The following is a 17,761-nucleotide window of genomic DNA, read 5'->3' as shown; positions in this document are numbered from 1 at the left end:
TTTTAAGACCAAGCTGTTTCTTTTTCATAGAGTAACTGGTTGTACAGTGCTCTGACGCCTTCGGGTAAAGTCCGCGCTTTATAAAAATGCATTAAATAAAATAAATAAAATAAAAAACTGCGTGCCCTGCGATGCGTAACAACATCCTGCCTCAATGAACCCTTCTTTATCTTGTTAGGTGACACCGGGAGCATGTGGAAACTATCGGCTGCCTCACATCCGGCGTGGCCGGGCAAGTTTCGTTTCAGCCAGCCACCACTTTTCTGTTTACTTTCAGTTTCAATTTCTCACAGCTGTTTCTTCTGGCAGTTGAACATGGCTACCTCGGCTAGAGAAGCGGACAGCGAGCTGGACTGCTCCATCTGCTACAACCTGTTCTCGGTCCCCGCCACCCTCCCGTGCGGGCACACCTTCTGCAAGGGCTGCCTCGACAAACACTGGAGCACCGGCGTCAGGGAGTACAAGTGCCCCGTGTGCTGCGCTGGCTACAAGAAGAAGCCCAGGCTGAACAAGAACACTACCATCGCCAAGCTCGTGGAGAGGCAGCAGCCCAGGAGGGGCAACGGAGAGCCCTGGTGCCCAGACTGCGCGGGAGAGCGGGCGGAGCGCGCCTGCCTGACCTGCGGCTATTCCTACTGCGTCACGCACCTCGCCCTGCACCGCGGCGGGGACCACCTTCTGCGGAGACCGCTCGGGGCCGAGGTGCACTGGCCGTGCCGAGAGCATGACCGGCCCCTGGAGCTGTACTGCCCGGTCCACGGAAAGCCCGTCTGCGCCCCGTGTGCGAAGCAGCAACACGCAGACTGCAAGCCGGTGCCCTTACAGCCGCAGCTGCGGACAGCGCTGGTGAGTGACGGCTGCTAAACGAGCCACCTCTCCGCCCGAACAGCGAGATTCAGGCTGCAACGATACATTCGATTGTAGTGCGAGATGTTAATAAGGGCAATTTACCTATATTCTTCTCACTCACGTTTATGTATGTATCTATTTATTTATGCATTTTTAATAGGGCGAGGCGTCAGAGCGCTTCACAATAGAAGCAAGTACGTTACATGAGGATAATGTTACAAATGTACAAGAAGCAAACGAGATACAAGAAGAGGTATAATATAGCAACAGATGGCAGTCACTCAAAAACACACTAGGATGACGCGTGTACAGGCATATAGTACACATTTACAATAGTGAAATAACTTCCTTGAGGGACTTGAAAAGGGGTGTATTAGTTCTGGAAGTGCCTTTGGAAGAGAAGAGATTTGAGGTCAGTTTTGAAGGTCCAGGTAGAGGTGTTGTTACGGAGCAGTGAAGGAAGCAAGTTCCAGGTTCTCATTCGCATTGCTTGAGAAGGATTTGAAAGTGGGGGACTCCAGCAGTAAAAGTTCCGCATTATGAGACGGTCTAGACTAGAGCCTCCAGAGATTTTCAGTTTATTCGCCAGATATCGAGGGGAGGAAGTGGGCAAGGCTTTGTGGGTGATACAGGCAGTCTTGTAGATTTATCTTGCCTCGATGGGAAGCCAACAGAGGGAAGATAAAATGTGTGCGATGTGGTCACTTCTTTTGGCCCCAAATATAAAACGAGCCGCTGAATGGAGAACGGATTTAAGAGGTGACAGGTGGGATTTGGGGAGGCCAGTAAGAAGTGAATTTCAATAGTCCTATCTAGAGAAAACCAGCGATTGGACCAGGGTTTTTAGGTCTTGCTCCGGAAAGAAGTGTCAAATCCCCCAAAGAAGGAGCCACTGTTATCGAGCATTCTTTGCAATGGAATTGATGTGGGTGAGTAGATTGAGCCCTTTGTCAAGTAAGACACCAAGGGATTTTGCACTGTCGACAATGATAGGTTTATTGTTAAGTAGATTCCGCTGATCCATCCAAGATTGAACAGGAGGAGGAGACAGTGAGATAGAGAGGAGGAGGAATTCAGTTTTGGAGGGATTCAGAATGAGTTGATGAGCTAACATACAGTTTTGAATAGAGTAGAGTTGAGGATTGAGATATCGCGGTGGAAGACACCTTAAGGTAGATTTGAGTGTCATCTGCATAGAAATGGTAGAGGATCCCAGATTTACTTAAAAGAGTTCCCAATGGTTCCAGATAGAGAGTGAACAAAGTGGGTGCAAGGATAGAGCCTTGAGGGATGCCTTGACCTACCGCCAATGTAGATGAAGGACTGTTCACTATTTTGATCATTTGGAGTCTGTCTGAGAGGAAAGAGGCAAACCATTTAAGCACTGTGCCTTCTAAACCCATTCTCTGCTGAATCGACTATACGCAGCGGATCATCGATCACTTGCTGCAGGGCTATTTCAGTGCTGCAGTTTTGAATTAAACCAGACTGGAAATTGTCAACAACATCATTATCTTTAATATGACGGGAAAGTGGTTTCCTTACACATCTTTCTGTGATTTTCGTAAGAAAAGGGAGGTTAGTGATGGGGAGGAAGTTGTTTTAGTACATTTTAGTTAATGAGAAGGGATGCCTGGAATAGTGTTTGTATAGATATATCATATACTAAATGTTATTTAATAGATAAAGATGATATAACAATGAAAATAACCAGTGACTGCCTTAAATTAGTGAGGATTATATTTGTGTATGGAGCGATAAAGATGAGACGATATCTGTGATTCGCTCCCTTTCAATAACTGAGGGAATAATATGTATGTACATAAATGAAATTGGCGTGATTAAATCATCATTTAAGAAGTAATGATGAAAGAGGTCTCAGTATTGAAATTATATTTAAAGAAAAATGCCCAGTTATACAAAGTCGATAAGTGTTGAAAAAGTCTCCTGAAAGTAAAGGGGACCACTGGACAGAATTCATATTGCTTTGTAGTTTTCTATTTCCTTACCGATTTATTCAGTACATTTTAGAGAATGAGAAGGGATGCCTGGAATAGTGTTTGTTTGGATATATCATATACTAAATGTTATAAATTACAAATACAGCAGTAGTAGTGTTTCCCTAAAAGGAAAAAGAACCGCACAATCAAACAATCAAAAATTTCCACATAAATAGTATTATAGTGTGAGTCAATAGAAGTAATATTCTTCAATTCTTAAGGAGGTGCTAGTTTGGCTCTTAATGCACTTACAACCATGAGATGCGATGAACACAACAGTGACCTGGTGTGTATATAAACTAATTGAAGCGAAAGAGCACTAGTCCAGCACACCCTCTGACATTCCTATATCCCACAAACAATTCTTGGTTTGAAAAATTGATTACAGACCATAAATACAAATCTGTCCCTTAAACAATTTTTCCACTAAGTGAAGATTGTTCCGTGTTCCAAGTTAATGCGAGATAAACAGAGTCCACTCTGTGCAGTTTGTTCAAGTTGATGTCATTGTATTTCCTTGTAGTTGTTAAATCCATCATAAAAGACTGCAACTGTGCCAACACGTGTTTCGTCTCCACTGAGACTTTATCAAGGCTCTAATACAATATTAAAACACTTTTGTGATCGCAGTTATATCAGATGTACCTGGTGATTACCAACAGCATACACCACATTTTTAAATAACCACAAAACTGAGCCTTCTAATATTAAATACATTTCCAATCATAGACATAATCAGCCTAATGCCACAAAACTCCAAACTTGGCACAAATTATCTCCATTGCTTGACACCTGTTTGCTCCCACCAGCATCATCATCATTATTATATTCATATGACAGTTATTAGCAGTTTGTCATGCATAGTTCATATCATTACCTGAGAATGGAAAGGAAAAGATCTCAAACCAAGACAGAGAACTGAAGAGTAATCTCGCAGTGTTAATAAAGAATAAAATTAAAAATAGAATCACCCTGTGTTTCTGACTCGTATCTGGTGGTTAAGAACCGAACTGCCTGTGTGGACGAATATATATATATATATATCTCTCCAAGGCCCTAAAGAAAAGACCAGCATTCACATCTTTATTGGATTGGTAGTACGTTCAGATGCGTTTCAGTGATGCACCTTTGTCAATGTCAGCAAACGCTAGTCCACTTTTTGTTTTTACATCAGTTTCAGTTACATCAGCATTATAGACATAAACAACAGACTTGCACACCGCATCAGAAAGAACTGAGTGCCATATTTAAGCGTCCATACCCATTAATCTACACATCAAATGTCTTTTTATGCAATTCATCATAGTTCCACAATTTTAGCAGCAATAAGTTATAACAATTCATTCTTGACTCATGAGATCATACGCATATATCTTGATCTATTGCCTGCATTGAGTACAAGTTGAAATTCATGGCGGAATTCATTCGTACTTTTGTGGCCATGTTACAATTCTTTCTACATTTTATACATTTGTTCTGCTAACAGGCCCAGCTTTTTTATGCATTCCACCACTTTATCATCCACTATATGTGGTACCTCTTAATATTATTTTATGGGAGTTACTGAATGGATTTAATCTATCACGCCCTATATGGGCTATACTGTATAACGTTTTCGTTCTGCTAATATTAAGCCCTGTATGGGCCTACGTGCCTATTGTCCCATGACACTACTCCTTCTATCATGCCCTGCATGGGCTTAAGTACCCCCTATGTTCTGATGCTTCCTTCTGGTTCCCTATTACACAGACTTGGTAGTATGGGTGTTCGTGTTCTACATTAATTCAAATCTACAGATGGATCCCCAATTCCTCATTGCTGTTTAGTCCTGTCAGTATTTTTGTCTGCATGTCTATGATGTCTATGATGTACGTAGACTCCAGTTGAAGGAGTTTTAATGCTTTATCTCCCCCACATATGTCTTTTGGTACATTGTCCAAGCAGAAAAAGTAAGTAGGTATCTATCACTGTGATGGCACAGTTGAAAATGCAATTCCTGATTTCAGGAAGCCTTGTCCTTTCCACCTTCCCATGCTCTAATGCACTGTGGTGGTGAAATAGGCGGAGGCCAAGTAAATTGTTACTGTCTTCCCCGTGCTTTGGATAAGAGCTTCAATTAATCAAAAACCCTCTGCCGAACGTAATTGCAAGGGCCCAATAATTTTTGCTGCTCCTTTTGGTTTGAGGTAGTGGCAAGGCTCTAATGGAGTTTACACATTCTGGGGTGACCCATCGACCGGCCCCTGAAATCAGTTGACCTTGCTAGCTAGCTTCTTGCTATACATACTGCACCATGCTCTTCTCTACCTTGTACCCCCTTAGTTTTTTTATATCAATTACCGAGAAGTATTTTGCATCCGCCGGTATATTGGTTAAGATGATGGAGGGGTCTGGTACTATGGGGAATTCTGGGACCACAATGTAGTTGAGGCATAGGTGTAGGTATTGTACTATGTGCCACATTCCCCCTTTACTTTTTTGACTGTGAAAATTGGAGTATCGTAGTGGACCGCTTAATGGATTAGAGCCTGGATTTTAGGCGCGCTATACCCTCGTTGGCTTTCCTAGAGTGGGTATTGGCACACTCTGGGTTGGGTAGCCCCTTCTTTCTATGTTATTTTCATTGGTTTAGTGGTATTGATGAGACTCACGTAATACAACCCTTTTGCCCACAATCCTGCTCCTGGTAGGTCTCAGTACTGCCATTGGTTCTGTGCCCCTATTTTGTAACCCTACCCTAAGTCTGCGAAAATAATTTCTAAAGCACCTGGGCATTCTGCAAACAGTTGGTCATCAGTTACTTCCCGGACACTGAGGCCAGAAGTTACAAATATGCTACACCGCCACATTACGTTTGCTTGGTCGGTGGCCAGCAAGACCCTATATTTCAACTGGCTTGAGGCAGAATAACCCCTTCTGTTGGGATTCCCAGTCATCATGTCCCTCACAAATACGAATTCGTTAGGCAGTTGCAACTTCTGTCCCAATAATTCTGGCGTGTTTGCTGCGATCGACAGGACTGCTTTAGTGCCTCATCTGTTGGTGATGCTCTCATTGGTTCACATATCTGTGAGGGCGTCTTAATGACATGAGTGTTAGAGGTAAAACTCCAGGGGCGAAGCAGGTCATTGTCTTGTCATCTGAGAAGTGAATGGTCATGTTTAGTTTTGCCATTATGTCTTGTCCCAATAGATTAGTAAGGGGAAGGCGGATGATATACCAGCTGCCCCTTCACGTGAGTACCTCCTATATCCAACTCTAGGGGTTTAGTGAATGACACCCTTATCACCATACCCAAACACACCTGGGTGTCCTTAGTATCTCTGGATAAAGAGACTACCCCCTCCCGTAGCCATGACATTGTCGGCCTGTGTCCATCACGAGGCTCTAAGGTGTGTTGTTTGCCAGTACCGTTACTGTGGTTCTGTAGTAGGGGATCTCTGTGTATAGTTATAATCATCTGAATAGTCCCGCCCATGTGCGTGGACCCCAGAGCACTTCATTAGATATCTCCTCTTAAGTTGTCCTCTTCTGCAGTGCTGCATAGACACTAAAGAGATAATAGACAATAATGCAGCCTAAAACCAACTAGGCTACGTTGGCCATTACTTCATCCTGAAGTGAAAAAGATAGAGAGGTAACAGTTAAATTTAATATTTTACTGAGTTTCACACATAGAAAAACTCCCGTTCACCAAGATGCTTTTTTTCTTGATAGAGATGAAGGGTTGGACAGACAAGCCCCCATAGGCTGCCATTATGTGTCTGTAAATTGATACCGTGCCTTTAAGAATCTTTCCAGAGACCCTCTGCATCCCATGATGCACAGCCAAAAGCTAGTTACTTTCAGTTCTTTTTTCCGGCTCCTGCTAGCAGGACCCTGGAGCATTGAGCTCAACCTTTATTGGTATATTTTCAATATTTCTAGCTTGAAAGTGAGTTTTTTTTAAACTTCACTCAATGTTTTTGACATTTCTCTTGCTTCTGCTGTACTTTTTGGGCAGAACTTCCACAGTTTACTTGTCATTATGCCATCCTTATTCGACAAGTGTCCTGACTGTGGGAGTATAAAGGCAAAGTCGGATTCACACAGAGTATGTATTCTGTGTCTGCCTGCCTCGCATATCCCAGATTCCTGCGCCATCTGCGAGAACTTTTCTAGGCACACCCTGTGTGACAGGGAGAAGATTCAACTTCAAGGGATGGAGCGGAGATGACAGGCAACTTCTACAGGGACCTCTGGGCAAGGAGAAGGTAAGTCCTCTACTAAGACCCATGCTCCCCAGTCAATAACAGGCTGAAAAACGGCGCTGGTCCCCTTCGACATCGAAAACTGCTATAACGATGTCAAGAGCAGGTATGACGACGATGTGCTCTCCGTCGACCCAGGGCTCTGGAACAAAGCGACGTTGACCCTCCACATCGAGGGGAAGGACGACGAGATCTCAGCCGAGGTCGCCGTCGAGGCATCGATCGACGTCGAAGCACTATCACGTCGATCAAGTTCAAGGCACCAACGCTCTCCATCGAGGCGACAATGCAGATCACCATCGACGTCGAAGAGGCGTTCAGCGTCGAGGGGACGCTCAACGTCGAGGAGCTCAACGTCAAGAAGCTCAACGTCGAGAAGCTCAGCTTCGAAGAGAAGCTCTGCGTCGAGGAGACACTCAGCGTCGAGCAGGCGGTTGACGTCAAGGAGGCGGTCGACGTCGAGAAGGTCGATGTCGACGAGAAGATCGACGTCGAGAAGCCATCAAAGAAGCTCGACGTTGAGGTATCACTCCTGGACGCGCTCAATTGTGAGCTTGTCATTGTCAGCAGGGAGTTGCAGACGACGCTGACACTCGCCATCGAGAGTACCATCAAGGTTGAGGAGGAAGTCTAGGGCACAAAAATGAAGAAGGGTGGCTGTTTCTTCAGACTCTGAGTACTCCCGTGCTTATTCTCCTTCGAGGACGCCTTCTCTTCAGACACTGCCTTCTCCGCTTCCTCCTCCTCCACCTCCACCTCCGCCTCCAGTGGTACCTCCGTCTCCACCTGTGCCTGGGCCAACAGCACCTTCGCCAGTGCCTCGCACGGAACACAGCAGACCCAGATCAAGGCCTCGTCCAAGGCATCGTTCTCGTGAACGTCACCGTTCATCTACGTGCTCTCGGCGGCGCCACAGCCATGGGAGATCACGCTCCCGGTATACATGAGGCAAGTCATTGACGAGTACAGGCCAGTACTCTCCCACGCTAACGGACTCTCCTCCGCATAGAGTGTCGCCTATTGATGATGTCACCACTTTTCAGGAGGTTTTGGTCAGAGGGGCTACTAAACTTAATATTCCATGTCGGCTCCAGTACCTTCAACATCCGTAATATTTGAGACACTCCAGCAGAGACAGTCATCTCGCCCCTTACTTCTACTGGTACGTGGCTTGCTGGAACCAGCTACGGAGCTATGTGGGTAAAATCTGCGCATTCCCGGCTTCAGAAGAAGTACAGAGCTCCCGACTCGGATCCTGTCTTTCTCCGATGGACCCCATTCCGTACTCTGTCATTGTGGTGGCAGTAAAAAAGCAGCATGCTACGTCCCCGGCGTCTTCTGTACCACCGGAAAAGGAAAGCCGTAAGCTGGATTCTGTGGGGAAGAAAGTCTGCAGCTGGGCAGCCACATCAATGAAGGCGGCTAGTTTGACTGACCTTCTGGGGAGGTATGAGCGCTCCCTGTGTTAATCGCTCAACTAATTTGTAGATCTCCTACCCAGGGACAAGCGGGAGGACTTTCAGGAAGTACTGAATGAGAGACTGATGGTCAGTGCGGCGGCGGACATGTCACTTTTGTCGGCCCACAAATATTGTCACGGCATGGCTCTTCGAAGGCATTCCTGGCTCTGCCTTACTTCTTTAAAACCAGAGGCTCAGCAGCGCATGGCGAACTTACCATTCTCTGGCTCGACTCTTTTCGGTTTGCATGCAGATGAGGAGATGGCACGGATAAAATCTAAGATGGAAACCTTGAAGGCTGTCGGTTTGGAGAAACCCAAAGAGAAGCATAATACCTTCCAGCGGCGGTACTCCTCTCAGAGGTTCCAGCGTGGGCAAGGCCGTCAGTATGGTCAACAGCAACAGTTTCAGCGACAACCGTTTCATAAACGTCAATCACGAGGATGGTCCAACCAGCAGTCTACAGGGAACAAGGCTCCTTCTGGGCCTAAGCCCTGAAGGATTACTTCCCCCTCGTCTGTTATCTCTCCGGTGGGGGTAAGCATTCTAAATTACCTGGCAGAGTGGCAAAATATGACTCGGGACAATTGGGTGCTGAATATTGTTCGCAATCGATACGCTCTACGTTTCATCAGCCCTCCTCCGTCCATCCCTCCGACTCACTCCCGTTAAATGCTACGCGAGTTACAGGCAGAGGCAAACATCTTGTTGGAGAAAAGGGCAATAGAGCCAGTTCCTCTTGCACAGAAGGGAACAGGACTGTATTCAAGATTTTTACTTGTCCGAAAGAAAGACAAGAACGAGTTCAGGCCCATCCTCCACTTGCGACAGGCAAACAAGTGGATTCGCAGAGAGAAATTCCGCATGTTATCCTTGCATCAAATCTACCCTCCGCTCCATCAGGGAGATTGGTTATGCGCAATAGATCTGCAAGACGCATACTTTCACGGGCCAATAGCGAAGAAACATCGCAAGTTACTGCGATTCACGGTTGGAAACAATCATTATCAGTATGCAGTGCTTCCCTTCGGCCTGAAGTCAGTGCCCAGGACATTCTCCAAATGCATGGCTGTGGTAGCAGCGCATCTGTGGAGGGACAGGGTGTTCATCTACCCATATCTGGACGACTGGTTGATCAAGGCAGCGACATTTCAAGAAGCGCAACAGCATTTCAATCAAATTTCCGCTCTCCTTCGACGTTTGGGCCTTTACATCAACAACACGAAGTCTGTCTCAACTCCTGTACAGTGCCTGCAGTATCTGGGAGCCACCATCGATACTAGCAAGGCAAGCGTGTCCTTTGGAAGGCTCAGGTTCTCATGACCATTCCCTCACAGACGGTGAGGACGGTGTCTTCTCTCCTGGGTTCCATGACGTCTTGTATCTTCCTCACTCCTCATGCACGCCTCCACATGCGGCCTCTGCAGAAATGTCTGGAGAATCAGTGGGACCAGAGACGAGGGAATTGGGAGGATAGGATTCAGCTGTCGCAGCGAGCCCTCCAGTCCATCAAGTGGTGGTGTTCGCCTCCAAATCTCCTCCGAGGGATTCCGTTCCACAAGGAGATACCGGCTCAGACCATTGTGACAGATGCATCTCTCCACGGCTGGGGAGAGTATTCGACCACCTTCAGATACATGGCACGTGGTCCCAGAAGGAGGCCACGTACCACATCAACTTCCTGGAACTTCGAGCTGTTCATTTGGTGCTGAAAGCCTTCCAGCTGTCATTTCACACCAGTTCCCTGCCCATACGGACAACACAACAACGATGTACTATCTCAACAAGCAGAGGGTTTCAAGATCTCGCCCGTTGTCTTGGGTAGCACAGACAATCTGGAATTGGCTGCTGGCCAAGGACCTGACCATAACGGCAACTCATCTGCCAGGTGTGCAGAATGCTCAGGCAAACGCTCTCAGAAGACTTGTTCAAGAAAATCACGAATGGGTCTTAAACGACGAAGTGGTAAGAGACATCTTCAGAAGATGGGGTACTCCAGAGATCGATCTGTTTGCCACCGCAGAAAACAGCAAATGCAGAGACTTCGCCTCCAGGTTTTACCAACCAGGGACACTGGGGAATGCACTGTGGATCAACTGGTCGAACAGCTTTCTCCACGCATTTCCACCCATTCCTCTGATCCCGACAGTGTTGATCAAGCTTTCCCAATCATGGGCCAAGATGATCCTCATTGCTCCGGAGTGGCCTCGTCAGTGGTGGTTCACCGATCTACTACATCGATCTCTCCTGCCGCACCTTCGCCTTCCGTGTCGGCTGGACCTTCTCACAAAGTTCGGAAGGCAGATGGTGTACCTCAACCTTTCGTCGCTGAATTTGGCAGCATGACTCCTGAGCTAGTGCAGTATGGACATCTAAATCTCCTTCAGAACTGTATGGAGATATTAAAGGAAGCAAGAAGACCATCCACACAGACTTCCTACGCATATAAATGGAAGAGATGTTGTATTTTGTGTGCCTCTAAGAATGCAGACCCTACCTCCTGCCAGGAGGATGTCATTTTTCCTTATTTGCTACATTTGGCTCAATCTGGCCTGAATTTTCATTCCATTAAAGTTCACCTAGCAGCTTTAACTGCGTATAGGAGATGTCTTTCACAAACTTCCTTTTTCCAAATCCCAGTCATCAAAGATTTTCTGGAAGGGTTGAAGAAGGTGTTTCCTTCCATTAGGCATCCTTCACCTACGTGGGGGCTTAATGTAGTGCCTTCTAGACTGATGAGGGAGCCTTTCGAGACCTTTCATAAGGCTTCTCTCCAGCATCTTTCCTGGAAGGCAGCTTTCCTGGTAGCCATAACATCGGCTCGCAGGGTGAGTGAAATCCAGGCTTTCTGCTGTCAAGAGCCTTACACTGTGTTTCATTCGTCTAAGGTAGTCATGAGAACTCACCCTAAATTCCTTCCAAAAGGAGTGTCAGAGTTTTATGTGAATCAAACGATTTCTTTACCCATGTTTTTTCAGCATCCTTCCTCTCCTGCTGAGAGATCCCTTAATTCTCTCGATGTTAGGAGGGTGTTGAAGTTCTACTTAGATAAGACTAAGGAGATTCGTAGATCGGATCAGTTGTTTGTTAACTATGGCTCTGTCCGGGCTGGTCTTGCTACCTCCAAGCAATCCATCTCCAGGTGGATCGTGTCCTGTGTTCAGTTGTGTTGTCAGAAAAGCCAACAAGTCTCTGGTTAGTAAGCCTAAGGCGCACTCTACCAGAGGTAAAGCTGCTACTGCGGCTTTTCTCTGTAACGTCCCTATTGCAGAAATCTGTAAGGCTGCCACTTGGAAGTCCATATCTTTGCTAAATACTACTGCCTGGACTCTGATGCCAGGGCAGATGCTCAGGTTGGGCAGGCTTCACTGAGGAATCTATTTGCGCAATAGTGGGTCTGTTTGTTTCTTCCACCGCTGGGGTTGTTGTTTGGGGATGGGCTTGCTATTCTATTCAGATGATTATGACTATACACAGAGATCCTTTACTACAGAAGGAGTAGTTTCTTACCTGTAACTCCAGTTCTGTAGTAGGGGTGTCTCTGTGATAGTCATAAGCAACCCGCCCTCCTCCCCGGTGGATGAACCAGTAATATCCAGAATTAAGCAGGCCCTGCTTTACATGCCTTCAAAAAGAACTTAAAGTAACTAGCCTTTGTCTGTGCATCATGGGATACCGAGAGTCTCTGGAAGGATTCTTAAAGGCACGGTATCAATTTACAGACACATAATGGCAGACTATGGGGGCTTGTTTGTCCAACCCTTCATCTCTATCATGAAAAAAGGATCTTGTGAAAGGGAGTTTTTCTATGTGTGATACTCTGTAAAATAGTTACATTTAACTGTTACCTGGCTATGTTTTTCACTTCAGGATGAAGTAATGGCCAGCATAGCCTAGTTGTTTTTAGGCTACATTATTATCTTTTATCTCTTAAGTGTCTATGCAGGACTGCAGAAGAGAACCACTTAAGAGGATATATCTAATGAAGTGCTCCGGGTCCACGCACATGGGCTGGACTATTCAAATGATTATGACTATCACAGAGATACCCCTACTACAGAACTGGAGTTACAGGTAAGAAACTATTCCATTCTTCTTTAGATTGGCATGTGACTGATAATATGGGGCATTTGTAGTTGTGAGGTTGTTCTCCATGTTATGGATGCTGGGTCGACCATTCTTGTGTCCTATTTTCTCATGGGAGCTGAGGCTGAACTATGACCATATGTTGCCTCTGGAAGTTCTGTGATGTCTGACCATTTCTCTCTATCCATTGTGTACAACTTCTTCTGGTTCCTCTGCTACTTGTTTTGTCTTTTCTAAAACTCTGCAGCAGTATTACTGTAGTGTAGTTCCTATATTCCCAATAGGCTCTGCGCATTGGAATAATATAGACAGCAGTGTAGACGTAGGACTGAGGTCGACTAGGTCTCTACTGACTATATTAGACTTAATTAGTTTTGCCAGCTAGCTCAGAGGTCACTAGAAACTTTCTCGAGTAAACAAGGAGGAGTTTAACTTCCCTGGATAAACAAGAAGGGATTAGCTTCTGACAACCATAAACATGACAACTTTGCTCCCTCAGAATAAAGAGTGTATCTCTAGAGTCGTGTGAAAATAATAGACGGTTATTTCACTCAGTCAATCGTTTTACTTAGTTTCACCAGAGTGCAGAGAAATAGAGAGACGGGCGTTTTCAATAAAAGGTGTTATTTATTGAGCAGTCTTCTTTCTCATGCAAGAGAAATGAATTGCCACAATTGCAATACTTATCATAAAGTAAAGTGCGTACAGTAAAAGGAGTATTATGAAATAATACTGTAAAAGCATTGATATGGTTTCTTAGCCATATGATACTTTAAAATGGTTAAAATATATACATACATAAAAACATTGACTAACGTCCTCAACTGGTGCTTCTAATCTACGCCTACCCCGGTGTACCTGACCTAAGCCTAATACGTGGGAAGGAGTAAGTAAGTAGCAGTTTAAGTTAAGTTGGTTTTGCCAAGGATCTGAATAAAGAATTCTCTTAAGGGTTTAGTCAGCTCCGTACCTTGGTTCTTAGAATGAAGGAGGTCTTGTATCTCTCTCTCAGGACTCGATATCCCAGTAACCCGCAAGGGTGGCTGGAAACACCGGAGCTGGATTTTCGCGGCTGGAGAAAAGGGCAGCTTCTCTCTCAGTGCGTCAAAGGAGAGGGGCGGCGTCCGTGAGCTCTCGCATCAGCTGGGCTCTCGGGCAAGTAGATAGCCGCTCTGCTCCAAACCACTGTGTGTTTGCTTAAGGCAACGTTGGTATATTTATACCTGAAAGGTGCCGGGTTTGACGTAAGGTTGGACATAAGATGTCACCAAGAACTAACCGTTCTTTCTGACTCTAGGAGTTCTTGTGCAAATCAAAACAAGAGCAGGGTGATTTCCCGGGCTGCTGGAGGCTTGGTTTGTTTAAAGAACGCGTTGTACTTTCTAGGAGTCTAGGGGAGTAGCCATGCTGTATTTGGACTGCATGGGCTATTACTAAATATGGATATGATTCTTATGCCTTTATAAGGATATTATTATTATAGCCATATAAGGGCATGAATCGGGAATATTGAATTAGGGTCCTAGATAGAAACACAACCCCCACTCCACGAATTAATGTCCATCATTACTAAAAACTAAGCAGTATTAAACATATCGATGCATGTGTGTTTTCCAACCCACCCCAAAATACATAAATTGCATTTGAAATGGTATATGGCAAATACACGAAAATGAGTATTGGTACTGTACGCTTTTCAAGCAGTGTTATCATTCAGTTAAATGCATATATATATCAGCTGAATGAATTGCAAAAATTACACACGAAATGGTTCTGAATACAGAAAAGAAGGTCGAGACCATTCCATCACATATTTATACAAATACTGTACATATGCTAGAGGCTGAGGTAAAATATTGTCTCTAGAGTTCCTAAAATAGAAGCTCTGTTCTCTAAGAATAGTTCTACTTTAAGCAGAGTACTTTGTGCCAGAAAAAGGGGTAAATATTTTGGAAGTGGAAAAAAAATAATTTCACTCTCAAGGGAAAAAATAGTTCCAATTGTTTTTAGTAGCTGTGTTTATCAAAACTGAAGGCCAAATTCAGAGTTCAGGGAACGCTGTGTGCTCGTTGTTTTAAAAAGTTATTCTTTTTGTTCAGGGGAGAACATCATTTCAGACAGGCTTGCAAAAAATTGGTCTACAACATCAGGTGAAAGTTCGACCAAGTTCGAAAATGCTGCAATTGTGCATATGTGAGAATGATTGCTATCATCGATGTCAGGATCAGCAATGCACACAGAAGGTTGTACCTGTTTGGTGCTGCTTTCCTCTTGTACTTCACCGCCACCTACTCGTAGTGGTGAAGTCTCAACGAATGCAGTCATCAGAATGGGTAGCCGCTGGGGACAACACGATGCATGTGTCGTTACCGGACCTAGCAAGGTATCTGTATCCATTGGTACTGCTGATGGTAGTGTAAGACAGATGTCCAACACGCATTCTTCTCCGCATAGCAGACATCGAAGCACAGGTAAGATGCAATCTTGCCAGATAGGTCTGAATGAAAGAAACCAGGTTACACTTAGATCTCTTAGCCGGGCTAATCCAAGGACTTTAGTGATGCGGTCCGGGAGCGTATAGCTAGGATCGTTTCTCCCATCGTTGCTGGAGTCTTGTCTGTGGCTTGGCTTGCCATATCGGAGCAGAAGGATCAAAAATAAAATTCCTGCTACGAGTCCCAGAAGTAGAGGCAGTCCGCCGAAGACAGAATGGACAAAATTCAGAAAGATGCCCAGAACTGTTTCAAAGGGTGTTAACAGTCCCGAAAAAATTGTCTTAAATACATGTGCGATGCCACTGGTATCAGACATGTTTAAAATTTTGCTTAACATTTCTACGAAATGTACGGGGCAATTTGTTGATAATAGGGAATGTATCTCTGCTGCTGTCCTTGCAACTTGCAGATCATACGTCTCTTTGGACGAGGTTAAAGGCACAGTTGTCTGTAAAAGAATAGACTTCATTCTGCTTAAAGTATCAATTCGAATAGAAGAGATATTCAAATGAGACCATATTGCCGCCTCCATGTCTGGATTGCTGTTTGGATACAATACTTGCATACAGCAAGTGACCTTGGAACTAACGCTCACGAGATAGGCTTTTCCTGGCACCATGCCACAACAGCTGTGGTCACTTATTAGAACGTAACTGCCGTTGGAAAGCTGTCTTAAGAATGGCTCTATCTGTGTTGCAGGAGTGCCGTGCAGGTGACATGAAAGGTTATTTGAAGACCCTTCGCAGGCTCCATGCAAGTTAATACCTTGACACAGGAGTGTACCGCTTAGTGATTATTTACAATTGTTACCACTAAGGAATACCTCTTTTTTTCCTTCACTATAACATTTGTGTGTATAAGGTAATTTTCATGTTGACTTGTTGTATCCTTTACCCAACCTTTCATACAGGCCTGCTGGTATATACTCTTGGCAATATTTAAGTTGTTATCGGAATTGTAATTATTCCATATATTATCCATTAAATGACAGGTCTCTCTGACATTGTCAACGGTAATCTCTCAAGTTTTTCAATGCTCAGAATCGTATAGTCTGCTCCTTTTTGTGCCAAACTGATTTGTTTATCAGTAAGGTTAAAGATAGAGAATAATGACGTTGTGTTGATTAAACGCCATGGCACGTAGCCTGAGCGCAGATCTTGCAACGTCCAGCCAAGCTGTACAATAGAACGTAATTGGGACTGACCATGTTGTAACATTAGCAAGTCCTGCTCTATTATATCAATAGCAGATGATACAATGCTGTCCAGTGAATATATTCTGGAGGACAGAGTCGTTAACCCATTGTCCACTACAGAAAGTGATTTTTCCAAATTAATACGATCAATTTCTCGTATTTTTTCAGCTGTTTCAATTTGTGTTACTTTCCAAGCTTCGTTGTAAGCAGCGTATATACCGGCGTATATGAAAGGTTTTTTACGCTGTTTGCGTGGTCCCGGTATGAAATCACGCAAGTCAGCACCGTCTTTAAGTAAAGTCAAGTGTTGCTTAATTTCAGCCAGTGTGGATGTCTGTAGCCATTCAAGGCAGAGTTTCCCTACACTGTATGTTGTAACTATCCCTGGATGTTGTCTCTGGGAGTATCTAGGGTCTGGCCTGGTCTATTTAAACCCCTGTGTTTTGTTCAGGAATCTATCTTGACAGTTATTTGTGTCTGTGGGCCAAAATCAACCATTTTTTCCAATCAGGATTTGTTCTGTTTAGGTGTAATATATGGGATACGTCTATCTCCACATCTGTAGTGCTATTACTATCAGGCATGGGATTCGGAATAGACGGTTTGTTTAACTCTTTATTCTTGGCTAGGCCAAGACAGGTTGTCTGTTGAATGGTGTCATTCAAGAATATTATTTGTTCTGGGAACATGCAGGCTCTAAATAATGCTTCTAAACCTTGGACCTGCCATTCTTTTGTACCCCAGATGGTTTTTTTTTCAATGTTGTTTTTCCAAAATTCAAAACCAAATGTAGACATTTTTTCATAAAATGTTTCAGAATAAATCAATTTAGTATTTGTCAACATTGTTTTCATTCCTGTCTTATTTAACATTTTAAAATAAAACGTTTCTGCATCACTTGTGTTAAAACCTGAGAAGTATGGGAATTTTTCATAAAATGTTTTCGAGCTGCCTTGAGGCGGTGTTGCACAATGTTCCCATTGGTTATAATTAAAAACATTTCTAGGTTGTGCAGTTTTATGCAAATAGTGATGACCAAAATGATTATAACAATATAACTCTTCATAATTTGATGAACCCTCTAAATAATCATGTTCTGTGAATTTAGCTGACATTACTAAATCTGACATCATATTATTAATATTATCAAAGTCCCAATCATCAGAAAAAGTACTTGGTTTTACAAAGTCACTTAATGAAACCTTGAACTGGTGTGGATATTTCAAGAGCTCAATCGGGCCATAAATTTCATAATCCGTTTTGTCCCATGCTACCCCACCGGGTATTGGATTGGCTGTCATGTTCACTGATGACAGTTCTCTTTTTGTGATGTGAGAGGATGTGTGAGGCTTTAGGACCAAGTTGATGTTCTGACTTGCGTGTCCATTGTACTATATGTTCCATCAATGAATTTTCCCAAACATAG

The 17,761-nt window shown here is 44.2% G+C and overlaps 1 protein-coding gene across 2 annotated transcripts in view; it reads left to right on the top strand.

Moving 5' to 3' along the window:
- Positions 1-286: 286 nt before the first annotated feature.
- Positions 287-17,761, top strand: part of RNF135 (ring finger protein 135) — a 127,404-nt gene continuing 109,929 nt past the window's right edge. For both annotated transcript variants that reach the window (XM_078654376.1, XM_078654377.1), the window contains exon 1: positions 287-846. In XM_078654376.1, coding sequence (XP_078510502.1) covers positions 316-846 — 531 coding nt within the window. In that variant the 5' untranslated portion in view covers positions 287-315. The remainder of the gene's footprint in view (positions 847-17,761) is intronic.

This window comes from Lissotriton helveticus, chromosome 7, assembly GCF_964261635.1.
Source record: "Lissotriton helveticus chromosome 7, aLisHel1.1, whole genome shotgun sequence".
NCBI lineage: Eukaryota > Metazoa > Chordata > Amphibia > Caudata > Salamandridae > Lissotriton > Lissotriton helveticus.
The sequence above is the reverse complement of the archived record's forward strand: the minus strand, read 5'-3'. Positions and strand labels throughout refer to the sequence as shown.